This window comes from Thermobia domestica, chromosome 7 (assembly GCF_964235325.1).
Source record: "Thermobia domestica chromosome 7, izTheDome1.hap1.1, whole genome shotgun sequence".
Lineage (NCBI taxonomy): Eukaryota > Metazoa > Arthropoda > Insecta > Zygentoma > Lepismatidae > Thermobia > Thermobia domestica.
This window is the reverse complement of record NC_137460.1, coordinates 242,918,358-242,935,783: the sequence shown is the minus strand read 5'-3', so window position 1 is coordinate 242,935,783 and position 17,426 is coordinate 242,918,358. Positions and strand designations below refer to the sequence as shown.

The 17,426-nt window shown below is 35.5% G+C and overlaps 1 protein-coding gene across 2 annotated transcripts in view; it reads left to right on the top strand.

Annotated features, from left to right (window-relative positions):
* LOC145690796 (uncharacterized) overlaps positions 1-17,426 on the top strand; it is a 53,371-nt gene that overhangs the window by 9,655 nt on the left and 26,290 nt on the right. For both annotated transcript variants that reach the window (XM_081766084.1, XM_081766083.1), the window contains exon 2: positions 13,273-16,997. In XM_081766084.1, coding sequence (XP_081622210.1) covers positions 13,400-16,997 — 3,598 coding nt within the window. In that variant the 5' untranslated portion in view covers positions 13,273-13,399. The remainder of the gene's footprint in view (positions 1-13,272; positions 16,998-17,426) is intronic.

The following is a 17,426-nucleotide window of genomic DNA, read 5'->3' as shown; positions in this document are numbered from 1 at the left end:
GAAAAATTCGGAAAATTCCCCTTTCCCCTCTATTATTTCCCTCTTGCTGGCTACATTGAAACAAACGTACCACTATCTGAAAGCCTCCTCTTTGGCCTACAGGATGCATCATAAAAAGTTTCAATAGGATAATTAGAAAAGATGTAGCTACGCTATATAAGTTGATTTTTGCTCCTAAGGCGTAAAAACTGTCACAATTTCATGTTTATGATGACAGATTTTTTTCTTTCTCTCTTGGTATTCAAACCAGCGACTTCAAGTTTTCCTGTACCTTGTGAACACACCAAAGAATGTTTTAGGCGACTTGGACCCATGTGGCAACAGTGGTGCTGGATACAAAGAATCGTGAAATTCGATTAGGGAATTTTTGTAAATTTTCACCCTACATTTCCCTCAATAATTTCCCTCCCTTTGGCAACAGTGCAATGTAACTTACATCAAAAAATAGCCACATCCATTTTCTAAGAAACTAGGCCTTAACCATATCAATCGGGTAAATGGTTTTTGAGCAATAAGTCACTACCTGAAAATGTAGGAAAACGCCTAAAATGACCTGGGTCCAAAATGGATAATCACACAATTTTGCTCGTATAGGTACAAAGAAATAAACGATATGTAAATTACGAGGGCTTCGACTCAAGTTCTGCTGATTATTTCACTTATCTGCAACATAAATCAATAAATAATAGTTCCCAGAAAAAGAACAAACATTTGAAAAAAAATATCATGAAAAAGAACGGTTTTTATTGAAAAAAACTTCACAGAAAAAAAAACGTTTTTTTACAACACTATTCTGAATGTACGGCATAAGAGCTACAGTGCAATTTCAATTTCATCTATAAATCTTCCAAAATGTGGTGCGCCAAAACTACACCAGCACCATTGACTTGACTTCAGGACGTTCTTGCTATAGACATATTAAAAACTAAAAGAGTTTATTGTTAGTAATACCCAACGAGAAAAAGCGGCAGCGAATCTTCAGGCAATTCATTCAATTAATTGATACCTTAAATGTTACGAAGAACCAGATCGTCAGGAATCTACTCGGTTAGAAATCATGGTGTTTCCTGTTTTAATTCTTTCTATAATTATCTTAAGCATTGTTTGTTTGAAGTTCTGATAAATTTAGTACAATGTTTTAGCAGTTTTAACTTGATCAAAATTTCTAGTATGGATTGTATAAGATAATAATAGAAAAAATATATACCAGGGAGCCAGAGAGGAAAATTAAAAAAAAAAATAAAAAAAAAAAAAAAGCAAGGCAAATTTTTCTTGTAGGCAGTTCACTCATTTTGATTTGTTCAATGGTTTCGATTCCAAAGGAACTGGTTCCTCGCAACATATCCTGTAATGTGCCGAGGATCCAGTTCCTCCAAAAACGAAATCAGGTTAGAAATCTTAGTGTTTCGTGCTCTCTTTCTTTCAGTAATTATTTAAAATGTTGTTTTTGACCGGTAACGAAAAATGTATTACTATCGTAATTTTTACTCTTAGAATAGTCTTAAACTAATCAATATTTGAAATATTCAATGTTTAAGATAATAAGCGAAAATACTACACCAGAAACTACCATATTCCCCGACTCCAGCAAGTTATAAAACAAAATTCATAAAAGCCTAAAACTAGCCATTGTATCGGAATTCTTATAGCAGAAGCAAGGGAGACACATTAATTTTTATTCACTTGAGGGGGAAAACCTCCCTAACCTTAATACCAAACATTAACTAATATTCTATTTAAAAATTTAAAAATATATTAAACAAAAAAATTACATACCTAAAAAAATATATAGGTGAATACAATTCAGCTGTATGCCTCCTAAATATTTCTCAGTAACAATGGCATCACTACAATTTTTTTTCCATAAGTATAATAAGCAAACCTGCAAAATCATGCTTTTCAAAACCGTGTATCAAACTTAAATTGCGTTTCAAGTGACACCACAAATTTTCAATGCTGTGCGTATATGCTCCACTATCACGATCAACGAAATTACACGAATAATTAACAGTTAGGGCCGCGGTGGCTTAGTGGTAGGTCGATCACCTCTGGTGCATGGCGTACTGGGTTCAAACCCTGCTCCCGCCAAGTAAACTTTATGGTGAATAAACACCGTGTGCTTGGGTTTCCTCGGCATTCTCCCGTTTCCTCCCACTTTCTTCATTCCACCATTTCATCCATTGTTCATCATCACCGTCTCCTTTAGCCTAGCCGGCATAATCGTGGGAAGTAAAACTCAAAAATTTAATTTCATTTTTGATTAAGAGTTAAATGAATCCACGTGCTTTCATTCAACGTAGAGTAACCTCTCCAGCAACTGGTTATAACAACTGAATTCCTATTGACATGTCTTGATATTGTGATGTTTACCCCATAGGATGGTGATCCAAGAAGAGTAAGCATTACGTAGGTAGTCATTGATCGAATATTTCGCCCGAGCGTTAACAACGAAATAAGTTATCACTAAAGTAATAGTTTCTTTCACTGCTAACCACACATAGGCAAAAATTCAAACAACAACTTTAATCTTATGAATACAATAAAGCTTCAGCATCGTTTGAACTGAAAAGGAACATACGACAATAATTTGCTAGTATTAATATATATCCTGCACCATGCATAGCACAATAGAAAAGCACGAGGCGACAACGTTCGGGTCAGAATAACGGCAATGTTACGCATAAAACAGTGGTTGTATTTGATACTGAGTACGATACTTACATCTCCTTAAATGACATGGACAAATTATAACAATAGAAAATGTGGATGTATTCTGATTACAAAAATATAAATGGATATGCAAAATTTTACATTTGTTATATGAACTGTTTGCCGCAGTGAGTGTGAAATGCTTCTTCTCGTAGAATGTGTTGGCGCCGAATTCCAGCTACGTCACGCAGCTTCCTCTTTGTCTCCGCTGCTCACAAGAGTCCCACCTATCAAAGTGACGTAAGCACAAGTACGACTGTGATTGGCTGCAGTTAATTGCCAAGGCCACTGGCTGCTTCGTCTGCTCGTTCCTGATATACATCCGTTGCGAGAACGTACAACGATTAGTTACACTATTTGTTTAAAGGTAGCAGCCTTTTAAAATAAAAAGATTAAATTGTCTGAGCTGGGCACACCAAAAATAATGCACAAATAAGTTTATTACAAATTGCTCCTGAACAGTTAATAGGTAAAGTTCTGATGAGATGCGTTTACCTTAAGAACCCTGGCAACACTTATTGCTTTTACTTGCATATGATGGGGACACACTGTAAGTTATTGAAGTAATCACTGCCTAGGGCATAGTTCACACAAGCACTTGGGTTGATACTGCACTCACTGATATAAAATGTTTATTCAGTCCAGAATTATATATACTTGCTTCTTATAAACATAATAATAATAATTCAAATGCAAATTCACTGGACTAATAATTGTATAAATGGATATTTAATGCATATACTAAAATATTGCAACATAATATGAATAAAATGAGAAAACACTTTAAATAATGAATAAACTTCAACTTATAAAACACTTATCACTTTTGTTGCAATTAATTGAAAAATAAAAGATAAATATCAGTTTGAAGAATAACACTTCACTATCCACACAAAACACAATATTTATACTGTTTACTGTCTGCACACACTTTACTGTCCACATTGTTCTCCAGTCCAAGGAAATATCCTCTTCGTTCATTCTTTTCCCATTGGGTAGGGCCAGGTCCAACGGTGGAAGTTCTAGACGTTCTCCGCATTCCTTTCTGTCCTATTTTAGATTAGGACTCACCTTCTTCCTTTCTTTATTAGTATTATTATTATTATACGAATGTAGGGCGCCAATGTTTAAAATTTATCTTTACTAAGAAAATCAATAAAATGTTAGAAAAAATGAGAAGGGGCTTTGAAGAATATGGGATGAAAATAAATGTTAGAAAGACAAAAGCCATGGTGATTGGAACGAAGGGGTCTGTGTCAAATATAAAAGTAGGAGGGGAGAAAATAGAACAAGTGAATAGTTTTCGATACCTGGGTAGTGTTCTTAGTAATGACATGAAATGCGAACGTGAAATAAAAGCAAGGATAGGAATGGCGAAAGAAACCTTTAAAAGAAAGAAAAGTCTGTTCTGTGGGACCTTGAACAAAGAGTTGAGAAAAAGACTCATAAAATGCTTCGTGTGGAGTGTTGTGCTGTATGGGGCGGAAACGTGGACATTGCGTAAGGGTGACGAAAATCGACTGGAAGCCTTCGAAATGTGGGTGTGGAGAAGAATGGAAAGAGTTAGTTGGGTCGAGCGGAAAACGAATGAGAGAGTGTTAGAAATGGTGGGTGAGAAAAGAACACTTTTAGATATTATTAGGAAGAGGAAGAGAAACTGGTTGGGACATTGCCTAAGAAGAGATTGTATCATGAGGGACGTCCTAGAGGGTATGGTGGCGGGAAAGAGAGGGAGGGGGCGAAGGAGACTACAATTAATGGATGATATTAAAACAGAAAGATCATACGCGAAGACGAAAAGGTTAGCGGAGGATCGTGGAGCATGGAAGCTTCTCAGCTGCGGCAAGTGACCTGCCAATAAAGGCAGAATACTTATGATGATGTACTATACTTTATTGCTTTAAGACTGATTAGGCTTTTTTAAAAAAAATCTGTTGCTCCTGTTTCTGCATTCGTGTTAATTGAAATGTAAATGAAATATATGCTCTTCTTATTCTTTTGGACCTACGTGTGTTCTTTCTTCTGTTGTATTCTTCGTATATGTATAGCAAATGTATATCCTTTACGTGTTACATATGATTATTACAATAAGGGTAAATTAGCGTAACCATGGTTAAAAGGAAGTTGGCTTGGGATGGGTTAACACAAGAAATGTAAGTATTTCTTCATTTACTGCACTCCTTTCATGCGTATCACACGCGACAAACATGATCCAATTCTCGCCACCTACATGCAACTCCACCAAATAAACACATGGTACACAATATATTGATACTTGATACTTAAATATACGTATGTAGATAACATATAAGCCTACACATGTAATCTTAATGATGACTATTATGTGAATATTAATATGAAGATGGAAATAAACCAATATAAACTCGAATGATGGAGTCTTATAGGCCTATTGAGGCAATGTCAGATGTCTACAGATGCCAACCTGTGTCCATCTTAGGGAGGGTCTGACGACTATACGAAGAAGAGCCAACCCACAGAAAACAAATAAACCTACCCACTATAAATAGGACCACGAAGACATAAGAGATGTGGCTAACAAAAAGAAGTTATACTAAGGAAACACCATAGAGTTTTATAGAAGACCAAAAGAATAATTGCACATGAAATTTATGGCGAAACGTGGTCGTAGATTTTCAAGGTAAAACTTCAATGTTGTTCCTCGAACAACAAAAGGAATACTCTAGTAAAATGTGTACATGCTCTGATAACTTCTAATATCTCTATAAATTCAGTCTTACTTCTTCAAAGCACTACTGGTAGTATTTCTCTAATAGATTAAACCATTTTTGCTCGTCTAGGTAACCATGTCGCACATACCACAAAATATTTTCGTCAATAAAGCTGGAATACACTTTCACTTCTTGTTTTCCGATGTTTACACTGCACAACTGATCTTTACTTTCGTCTTCTTCTTCTTCTTCTTCTTGAACCATGCAATCTTCCTTTCCAGCTCTTTCTAGAATATCGCTGAATTGTTCTTCATTCCTCGGGATTCAGTAGTGATTAACTTTCTTCCTTTTTCCAGCACTACATGCAACGGTAACAGATGGCACGATGAACTAGGTCGAATCACACCCCACATCAACAATTTTCGGATTTCTTCACGCACTCCTTCCTTGTATTTGTGCGAAATATCGTAAGGACGAGCAACAATAGGTTCACTTGTATCTACTTCTAAACAGTACTGAAATTTATTACACAAGCCAGGAAAACGACCGAACACCCTTCTGTGTTTCAATAGCAACTGAAATAATAATTCTTTCTCGTTCTCGTTAAAGAGCGTAGCGCGAGTAACTGCATCCCTTATTTCTTCTACGCTAAAGTATAAATCTGGTGGGAAGTCTTCCATTTGGTCACTAGCTTCATTTTTCTTTCGGCGCACCCACTGCGAAATACATTCACTATTTTGGCGTAGAATTCATTAAGGTCCTTTATTTCAGACATTACAACAATAGGGGCTACCTCACAGTTAATTTCACTAACATTAGCTACAGTAACACTTCCACTATTTCTTTGTATTAAAGGCAATTCACCACTAACTCCTTGAAATTCAACACCCAAGTTACTTCGCTTAAAATCTATAACACTATTTAATTTCTCAAGGAAATTCGCACCAAGTATCACGTCTTCGTGTAACTATTGTAGCACGAGAAATTCAGCTGGCACCTCTACGTTTGTACCTCTATCTGTAATAAAGTGAGGAATATTTTTTTCGAACGATCGACTCGACTTCTAACGCCTTCATAAACTCTTCCACTTTCTCTTTTCTTTTTCTCCCTCTCTTTTTCTTTCTTTGTCTTTCTTCCTCTCCTCTTTCTCCCTGTCGTTCTCTCTGTCTTTTTTCTCTCTTAGGCCTACATTTTGACATTTCTCAGCGACTAGTAACGTAAGTTTAAATCATTTTCTTAAGAATTAGACCTATGTTTTACCTTATTTTTTTTTTTTTTTTTTTTTTTTTTTTTTAATTGTATGTTGTGTAGAGTCAATTTATGTTTCCTGATACAAAGTTAAACTTAAGAAAAGGGTTAACTGCTGTATCGCCGGACCAATTTTAAGAAATTTACCAAGTGAATTGGGGAATTTATTTTTGTTTTTGAGGAAGAGTAAGTGAAGAAGTTCAGACCTAACCTAATCTAATCCAACCTAACGTAGTACATACACCCCTGTGTTTTGAAGGTAAGTAACTTCTAACTCAACGTAATCTTACCTAATGTAGGACATTTTGGTACTTCTTCGATTTTGGTGTGATCCGGCGATACAAAACAAATATCAATTAATAATACTAATCTTAAAATGTGCAATTTTTACTGTTGAATTTCCCTTTCCTGTAATAAATCTTTACAACGTACATAACGATCATTTACAAAGTGCTGCACTGAGAGGTCAGAAATTATGAATAAAAGCAAGCGGGTATATACAAACAGTGGTTTGTTGAATATGATACAAATAGTTGCTTTAATGGTATGCGTAGGACAGGAAGTGAGAATCATAGAGCTCTGACCTCTATGGCTTTTATGTTAATCTGGTCAGTCCTCACGCCTCATTAGGCTGGACAGTCTAGAGTCTGCTGTACTTTGAAACCATTAATTGTACTACTACAACGCGCGTCCAGACAGTAAGAGCAGTAAAGACGAGCAAGAAACAGTATCCTTGAAGCATGTATTGCCACAGATACACCACAGGTGACACCACTTTTCAACATATTCACCATCGCAATTCAGATACTTGTCATACCGTGAGATCAACTTCTGTATTCCGATATCCAGGATTCCCACAGACCTAGAAGATCAGTGAATGTTCGGAAACATTTGTCATACCGTTGGACCAACTGCATTTCGATGTCCAGGGTTCCCACAGACCTGGAAAGTCAGGGAATGTCCGGGAATTTAATTTTTGTCAGGGGAAATCACGGTAATTATTGAAAAGTTCTTTAATTTCAGGGAAACCAAGTAGTCGTTCTCGATACTGAAGGCAACTTTGAACTGAAAGGGCTATTTGAGATTTAGAAATCATGCAATACAACAATATAGAATAATAGGTTGCAGTTGCATTAAATTATAACAAGCTGTGTTGTGCCATGATTTGTGATTAGGTTTTTAAGTTTGAAGTTTGAGACCTCCGTTATAATAACGAAATACCTAATACCTTTGCTCAATACTTCAACTCCGTATTTGTGCCCTATTCATTAGACCAGAGGGCGACTATGGCAAACATCTTACCAGATAACGGGAATGAATCCTAGAAATGCTGTTTGTTAATGAAATTTATTTACACGAAGTTGAAATGGCAATAAAAAGCTTAGTCCAGAACAGCTGTAGAACCTACTGGAATACCCTCGTAATCAAAGGCTGTATTGACACATTTAAATATCCTCTATGAATTGCTTTCAACCTCTTCACTAAAACTCACATCTTCGCTGATAAATGGAAATCCTCTTTAGTTTGCCTGATACCTAAACCATATCTAAGTGAATGTAAGCATACAGTTGTCTATAAAGAATTAAATCGGACAAGTATTTTGCGTTATGAGAAGTTCCATAGGGCTCCAACCTAGGCCCTTCACTTTCTATTATTTATTAACAGTTTTCCCGATTACATACCCAATAGTGAAAAATTATTGTTTGCTGATGATCTCAAAATATACGGCAAGATAAAATCTGTGCATGATTCTCTTGATTTACAACACGGCTCATGATGGTTTTAAATTATTAGGATCCATAATTAGAAGTGGCAAGGACATCAGTAATATTGCAGCGTTCTTGAAAATATATTACTCATATATACGCTTCAAGTTGGAATAAGCTGATGTAATTTAGAACCTCTTACAACAAAAGTGTTGCCAACAAATTGAAAAAGTTCATTGAAAATGTCTTAGGTATTTGATATACAAAGTAACTGGAATTTATCCCTTACTTGAAGACTATAGCACACTGGTAGACAACTTAAGATTTATTCATTAGCACAAGGCGTAAAATTGCCGATCTTGTGTTTCTTCAGAAGATAGTTGAAAATCAATTCGATTACTGGAATTTTATATCATAATTAAACGTCCACGCTCCTTCAGTTACAACTCGTACTAATAATGTAGGTCTCTTCTACTGGAAAAGAGCTAGGGCCAACGTATGTCTTAGGTCGCAAATCTGGAAAATATGTTCTCTGTGTAACAAATTATGTCAAAAAAACATGTAAGGCATTAGAAAACTGTTGTAAAAATGTATTATAATATTTCAACCCTATTGTTGGGCATGTGTCTGTTGTGTTGATAAATAAATAAATAAATGAGTTGAGGTACAGAATCTTGAATCCCTTAATGTAGACAGTGTGACGTCTCTGACTTCCTGAACTGAGATACATACGTCTTTTTAACCGACTTTAAAAAAGAAAAGGACGAGGTTGAAATTCGACCCGTTTATATATATACAGTGGAACCTGTCTTTAGCGGAATCGAGCGGGACTGCCAAAATTTTCCGTTAAAGTCAGGTTTCCGCTTAATGGAGATAGATATTTTCTTAAAGGAAAAAATACAATTCAATTTCATGTCCTTTGGTTATGGAAGGTAGTTTAGCAACTCATTCATCAAAAATATTTCACTACATCACACGATTCACCACAAAATTCTTTAAAAATATCTCATGTATTTTGCGGATGCATTTCATTCAAAACGTCGCGCGGTATACTCCAGGACATAGAAAAATTTTCTCTTGTATTCTGAAAGTCCTCTGAACCCTTCACTGCTTGTCTTCACGACACATGATAGTGATTATGATATCTGCTCAATTCCTTTTTTTCCAGAACCTTATTTTGTCAGTTTTCTAATTTTTGTCGGTTGTCGGTAGTCCTTACACAAGCGGAACACAAGTACGCCTACAAAGACTGACAGCTGACATGTTCCGTAGGACTAGCCGAAAGTTGTGGCGGGTGAATATGATTAGTGGTTAGGGAAGGTCAACACTGTCCAGAAAGATTTAACAAAAGAACGAAGAATTTATCTCAGACATTGTAATATATGTGTTTGCCCTTTCACTGGATGTCTAAAAATTTTCTAAATGCTGTAGTCTGGAACTCAGAATTTTCCGTTAAAAGTTTATTTTGCTTTCCGTTGTCCGCATAACACAGTTTCCGCTTAATAAAGGGACTTTTACACGTTTTTTATTTCAAAATTCATGGGACCGCGAAATATTTCCGTTTAAGACAGTTTTCCGTTTAATAAAGGTTCCGTTGAAGGCAGGTTTTACTGTATATATATATATATATACACGTTGTGCGTATGTTCAAACAGAAGTCTTCGACATAGGTGCGCCGATGTAATTTTTTATTTATTTATTTATTTTTAAAGTTTTCTTTTCCGGTTGTTCCACATAAATTTTATGGAGATTATAGTCTTCCAAGCTAGAGCATGAAACTTGTCAATGGTTGGCAGTGTTGATGCCATAGTTGTGTGTATGATCACGCATAATATCTACATAGGTACACAAATTTTGTTAATTTACTTTTTGTTTGAAAAAAAAAAAATCTGTTCTTCCGGTAGTTTCATATAAATTTCATTTGCATTTGATGATAGTCATCGGAGCTAAATCATTAAACTCCTTAACAGTTGATAGTGTTAATATCATAATTAACAGATTTCATTATGTGCATATTCACGCATAACTTCACCACAGATGTACCTAGGTACTAATGTTGATTTTTTTTTTTTTTTTTTTTTTTTTAATTTCAAAGAGTATACTTTCTCGTAAATTCCATATAAATTTTATCAGAATCTAATGACAGTATTTTGAGTTGGATCGAGAAACTCCTCAACACTAATAGTCTTAATACCGTGTGTATGTTCACATATAATTTCGTGTATATATATATATATATATATATATATATACAAGTATATATATATATATATATATATATATATATATATATATATATATATATATAAGTATATATTTGGTCACGCATGTGTTTTAGGCTGACCCATTTTATAGGATAACCTCAGTGATAAAATTCGCCTCTGGTGCTTGAGGTCCTTAGTTCGATGCCAGCTGGTGCTAAGTGAACTTTGTGATGGAAAAACATCGTTTGCATTTTTTGGGGGGGATTCTCCCGTTTCCTCCCACCTTCTTCACTCCATCATTTCCTTTATTCTCATCATCACCGTCTCTAGCTTAGCTGGTATAACCGTTGAACGTAAAATTTAAAGATTTCATTTCATTTCCCATTTTATAGGAGGTAATGCCCCCTTTACTTTATGTATCTAACTAAACTAATGAGGCTACGGGAAAAAATGGGAAAATCAAACAAACTTTTGTCAAGGAAAACAGTTTGCAGGAATCTGTGGGAACCCTGATATAACAGTCAGCCACCTGAGAGTGGAACCAGTGTATGGCAGTCGTCTGCAGTTGTTCTTCACTGTGAAAATGTTTACTGAACAGAAGTTTCTTGAGGTGTGAGAAAACGTGAAAATCGCTTGGAGCAAGATCCGGGATATGTGGCGGATGACAAACTTTTTTCAGTATTGTTCGACTCCCAGACGGCTGACTTTTACTATATCGGAATACAAAAGTGATCCCACGGCATGACAAGTATCTGAATTCTTGTGGAAAATACGTTGAAAAGCAGTGTCACCTGTGCTGTGTCTGTAGCAATAAACGTTTGAAGGTCACGCTTCTTTCATTTTCCTCAACTTGCATCTGCGTCTGTCTTTTCGTCTGTTCCACGATAAGTTTGTAAAATGTATACGACCTTAATGATAGTGTACGTTTTTCAGCCTTCCTAAATGACTTATTTTGAGTTTCAATCAGTGAAGAATAAGAGGATAAAAAAAGGGTAAAATCTACCCATGTTGCATTAGTAGAGAACAATTTTTCAATATAAACTACGTAAACATTATTCGATTTTGATGTAACAGCCTATAATTTCATCAACACATTCCAGTCATCTTCATTGGTTGTGGTTGAAATCGGCCAATATAAATGGGTAATAGGGGTAAGTTTCGCCGAACTTCAAAGTTTCCGTATTTAAATAATAAGAAAATTTTCCCTGGTTAACTTTCTCCAAAATTATTCGAGTTTAAAGCAATATGGCATGTATTTTATTTGAGAACTCCCACTCATGCCACTACATGCAGTTTGTTAAATTTGTACCCTTACATATAGCAGTGTGTAAGCATTCCATAGATCTCAATAACTTTAGAATAAATGAAGTAATTTGAGAATGGTTTTTCTCTAATGTATTCGATATAATATATTGTATTATATTGTCTCTGCATTGGCCGTTAGATATATATATCTATGTTCAGACAACATTTACTTTCAGAAGGTTGTATTGATAAGGTTTATATTGCAGGTTCGATCACGGGTTGCCGGAATTCATTACAATAGCGAGATTTTAAAATGGCCAGCTTATCATCAGTGCTGCGAACAACCTCTGAAGAAAATAGGCTAGATGGCCGTCAGAAATAAGCTTTTTTACGGAATAAATGGCTAGATTTTGAACTGCTAACCTATAACCCACATTGTAGATTTTAAACCCCTTTTTTTGTGTGTAGGATTATAAGTGAGTTACAGTAAAATTTGAAATGTCGAATTTTATTCGATGAAGACTAACAAGTATCATACATAACTTTAAATTACAATAAAACCTATCAACAACTCATCTGATTTGTGAAAGTCAACAGCCATGCCATCAGTTGAATTGAAATAAGTCATAATCGATGACATCGCAGCAAGTTGAGGCTCTGGAACTGGATGCACCATCCTTGGATTGTGGGTTGGTTGTGTTTGTGTAGACTGCCATTGTCCCAATTTTCAGTAGTACTTCTTTCAGCAGTTTATAGTCCTTACAAACACTTCTTATTTCTGCGTACACCCACATGAATCATCATAATTGCATTGAGAGTTTTCAAGCTAATTATATATCCTATTTGTTTCCTTTAATAAACAAACACAATCTCTGTGGTTTGAAGAACCCAACAGTTTACTAAACTTCCATTCTTGCAATGAAATGCGAAAATTAAAATAATTAAACAGTAGCAAACGGGGCCATTACGGGAGCGATATTAAAATTTTTTTTGAGTCGATAAATATTGGTAAGTAGTTGTAAATCTGTGCGTAGGGAGAGAGAGAAGAATAATGAAACCCTCTGTCTAGAGAAATCAATTAATACAACAATATATATTAAGAAATAGACTAATTTTTAAAAAATTATACGTTATTTTTAAAGAAAATGTATTTTTGGAACTATTTTAACGGCTAATAAAAAAAAAAAAAGGCTGAAAACTGCAAAAGAGTTTCATAAACTAAGTTATACGTAAAGCTATAAGCATTTCGTAGATTTGTGTGAATAAATGTCTCTCCAAAAGGCTAGATTTATCATAAATAGGCTAAATTGGCATCACTGGTTATCATATGTCTGGATATTCTTCACATCTAAAATTCGATTTTTGTTTTTGATATTCTTATGTTAACTTTTTACTTATGTTTTTATTTATTTTTGCAGAACTTAATCATAAACATTACATAATTAACTAATAATGTTATCTTTCTTCCAGGTTGCATAATTCAGACATTTTGGAAACCTTCTCTGTTATATTTTAAAAGAAGAAAGTCCTTAATAACTAATTCGTTCAATTCAATTCACTCCTTCATGAACAAGAAAGCAACGAACAATTCTAATAAATGATGGATTTACCAAGAACTGTAAAAGGATTAGGTACTACAGTGGGAGACGTGAAAACTGGAAAAAATGTTTTACTTTCAAAATGTAATAACCAAACGATAAAGATACAATTTGACTCAAATTGTCTGTATATTGATGGTACGCTGTTTAGTGAAGATTTATTCGGTTATTCAGGTTCTGTAGTTTACGACGCCTATTGTATTGATTCAGAGAATGCTCTGTATGAAGCATCGCTGTTATGGGTGGGAGTGAAACCGGAAACAGTACACAGAAGATTCTCACATTTAAAGTCTCGGGAGCCATATCGTGCGATAGTCAACGAATATCTAGATAATTTCAGTGTTGTAGCAACTGTAATTGATTCTGAAGTGCCAGTTCCCATTATGATTCACACAATCAATGATGCCATGTTTCGAACTTGGGTATGTGCAAAGGCTGCTCAAGAAGTGTACAAAAAAGGTGAAGTTTTACGTGTGATGTTGGTAACGAGCAATAGTGGAATATTTGAGTGGGAGGCGTCGCTTGTGTGGAAGGAGTCACAAGATCAACCCAGATTAGAGTCATTTGAAGAATGCATACAATTGGCTAAGAACAACTCATCGAAAGAGGTTTCCTGTACTCTAAATGTAACTGGAAAAGTATTTGTGATAGTCAACTCAGCATTGGGTGTGATTTCATGCGTTATAGATGGAAAGCAAGAAAATATTGTGTTCTCGAAACAAGTTTTATTTGAAAATGGCCAAAAGGTTCCTGAGACAACTTCGCTACGTGAATATTTGCACCCAGGAGATAATGTTAACTGTAAGATAATTCGTGAATCAGACAATGGGACTGAAGGATCAAACTTCAAAATAATTTTGGTATGTAAAAGCGATAAGCCAAACCTGGAAACTATATCCCCTGATAATACGAATGAATTAGATGTCATCCACAAACAGCCACGAGTACAGTTAGAGACTTCAACGTCAGATGAATCAAGTGAATCAGACGACAATAGCAATAGCAATTTTATGTCAAAGACTGCTCCGACTGGTAAGCTTCTTCGTACTGCTGATCCTCGGCGGTATCAGAATACTGAACCAAGTTTGAATCTACATGAGCAAGTTGGTGTAGTAACATTCTGTAACGCAGCCGGTGCAATTTTGGAACATGTTCCCACAAACACTAAAATCTATTTTCTTTATGAACGCACATTTGTCTATGGAGAACAAGTTATCTCAGGAAATTGGCGAGATTATGTTTCCATTGGAAAATGCTTTTATTTTAGTGCGTATATATTACAAGAACGTGATACGTGCTACCATTGCGCATCACTTGTTTGGATTGGCGAAAGACCAGTAGCACCTGAGACTCCTCCGTTATCATACCAACGAATGACAGGTATTAAAAAATTATTGGATGAGAACAGTGAAAGGAAATCTATAGATGTAGAAATACTTGCCTTATCATATGAAGATTCACAGCTCTTGGACGACAGGTGCAAAATTACTAGAAGTGGACACTTCGTTTATTTTACTTCAATTGGCGGTGTAGTTACCTGTCGTCAAATACCTAAGATCTATTTTCTTAAAAATAACTTATATATTAATAAAAGATTATTCACAACGAATGCTGATAGAGAGCGTTCACTAATAGGATCTCTTTGCCATTTTAATCTTACTCTGCTTAAGATAAAGAATAGAATTTTCTATTATGCTCCCCTCGTGTGGAGAGGAAAGAAACCCAACATTAACAGAATAGAGCCTAGTAATCAGGATGTGATACATCTTCGGCTACTAATGCGCGAAGAACTAAGTAAAATATCAGCCTTTTCTGAGCATGTATCGGCAGGAATGGAGAGTTCGTGTAAACTGGCGTCATCCGAGCTCAAAGAACAAGTGTCAGTACTCAATGTGTCTGCCTCGTCGACAGAGACACTGAGCGACGATATCGATCTGGTAGCAGGAGAAACATACGAAGGTGTTGTGACGAAAGTATGTGGTGCCAGGTTTTACTCTACAGTGAAAGTAAACAACAAGAGTGTGTCTGTGGTTGCTCTATTGTCCAGTTGTATTATGTCGGAAAACAATGAACCCTTATCAACAAGTCAGTATATTCATGTACAAGATAAGGTAAAGCTATTGATCAAAGGCAGTTCATCTTCTCAAGGTTGGGAAGCAAGTAAAGTGTGGAAGTGTTCAGAGTCATGCTCTCAACGCAATACAAATGAATTATTTAGCGCTTCTCCAGAGGAAAACATGGGCAATTACGAAGCAAATATTCCTGTAAAATTATTGCAAGATACCATAATCGCTGCCGCACTAAAAGATTACAAAGGGCAAATGCACAAAATTCTGTCCGATTCTGAAGGAATTATCAGATGTAAAATGTTCTGTAAGCCAATAGATATATTATTCAATAATAAGAATCTATATGTTAAGGGTATTCATTGCGCAGATAAATCATTAGCTGCTGCTTTGAAAATAGGAACACAAGTGCGTTTCAGTGCAGAGCGACTGAGTGAATGTCGCACGTCAGGTGCTGAATTTGTAGCAAAATTCGTTACGAGGGGTAAGTGTCCGAGGTCAATACTGACAAGGATAAATACTGAAAGTGTTCCTCACATTGTACCCAAGGCAGAAAATAATACTTATTCTTACCTGACGGGTGTAATATGTGGCCAGGTGGACCAGATTTTAAATGCAAATGAAGCTATTTTTACAACCACAAACGATAATAGAAGAGTGTTGTGTGCAAAAAATGTAATAATTTGCCCCAGAAATGTAAGCAAAAACATCCATATTTATGCTCTGTTTCAACTTGGTAAGAAAGTTATGTTTTATTGTAGACCTTTAAGAGAAAGACATGTTAGCGGCGCTGAGTACGAGTGTATTGCAGCGTGGTTTAGTTACAAAAGCCTGCAAACTGTGACAGTACCAAAATATGATATTAAAGATAACATGGTATCCACTTGTGTCTATTATAAGAATCTAACTTACAAAACAATTGATATGGAATCCGTATATGAAGGTGTTGTTACGGTGGTCAACCAAAACGACTTCATTATCGAAGTAAAACTAAAAAATAAACCAAACCTAGAAGTACCAGTTAACATAGACAAGTTCAGCTTTCTTATCAGTGACAAAATGGTACCGCGTGGTTCAATTGCCCAACATTACGTCTGCCCAGGTGATTATGTACAATTCAGATTTCGGCGCTCAAATAGGAGTAAACGAATGATAGTCCATCATGTGTGGCTTATCCCTGTTGACAAAGAAGCTGAATCTAACATTTTGCTTCGGAGACGACAAAAACTAGAAGGGCTAGCGCAGTTGCAACGTCGTTCTGTTAACCCTCAGAAACCTCCAGTCTCACAGACAGAAAGAATTGCAGAAACGAAGAATTCTGAGAATAGTTCACGGCAATTTAGATTGTTAGAAGAGTTCTTAATTAAGAAACAAGAAGATAACGTTTTTGTGGGAGAAATTATATCTGTGAGTAAGGATCATGGGACTCTTCAATGTGCTGATGGTGAAGTTAGGGAATTCCACAGGAATAGAACCAAATTGTTTGAAGTGCCCTTGAAGTGCTTTGATTTACTCAAGTTTTTCAAGAAAGGTATGCAGTTTTGTATTTTAAAAAGTATATCAGATTAATAGTAAATATCTTTAGGTATTGCATTTTCTGAGTAAAAGGCTTTATGTACCACGTAACCAAATTCTGTAAATATGTAGTTAGTTTTCATACAAGCATCTAGTCAAATTTCAAAATGCAGTTGCTTGAAATTGGTGATAATGTTGAACTATGATCAATTAATTATGTTTATTGAGATTAACAGGGTTCTTACAAATCTGAAAATCCTGCAAAACTCAGGGAAAACGAAATCATATGAAAAAATCATTAAAAAATGGTATTTAACCTGGAATTCAGTAAAATTCGGGGATTTTTCGCAGGAAATTATTATCGTCATCATTTACTTATTTCTTGATATACGCGGGTAATTGAAACACGGGAGCCTAATGAATCAAGTGAAGCAAATCTAAAGCA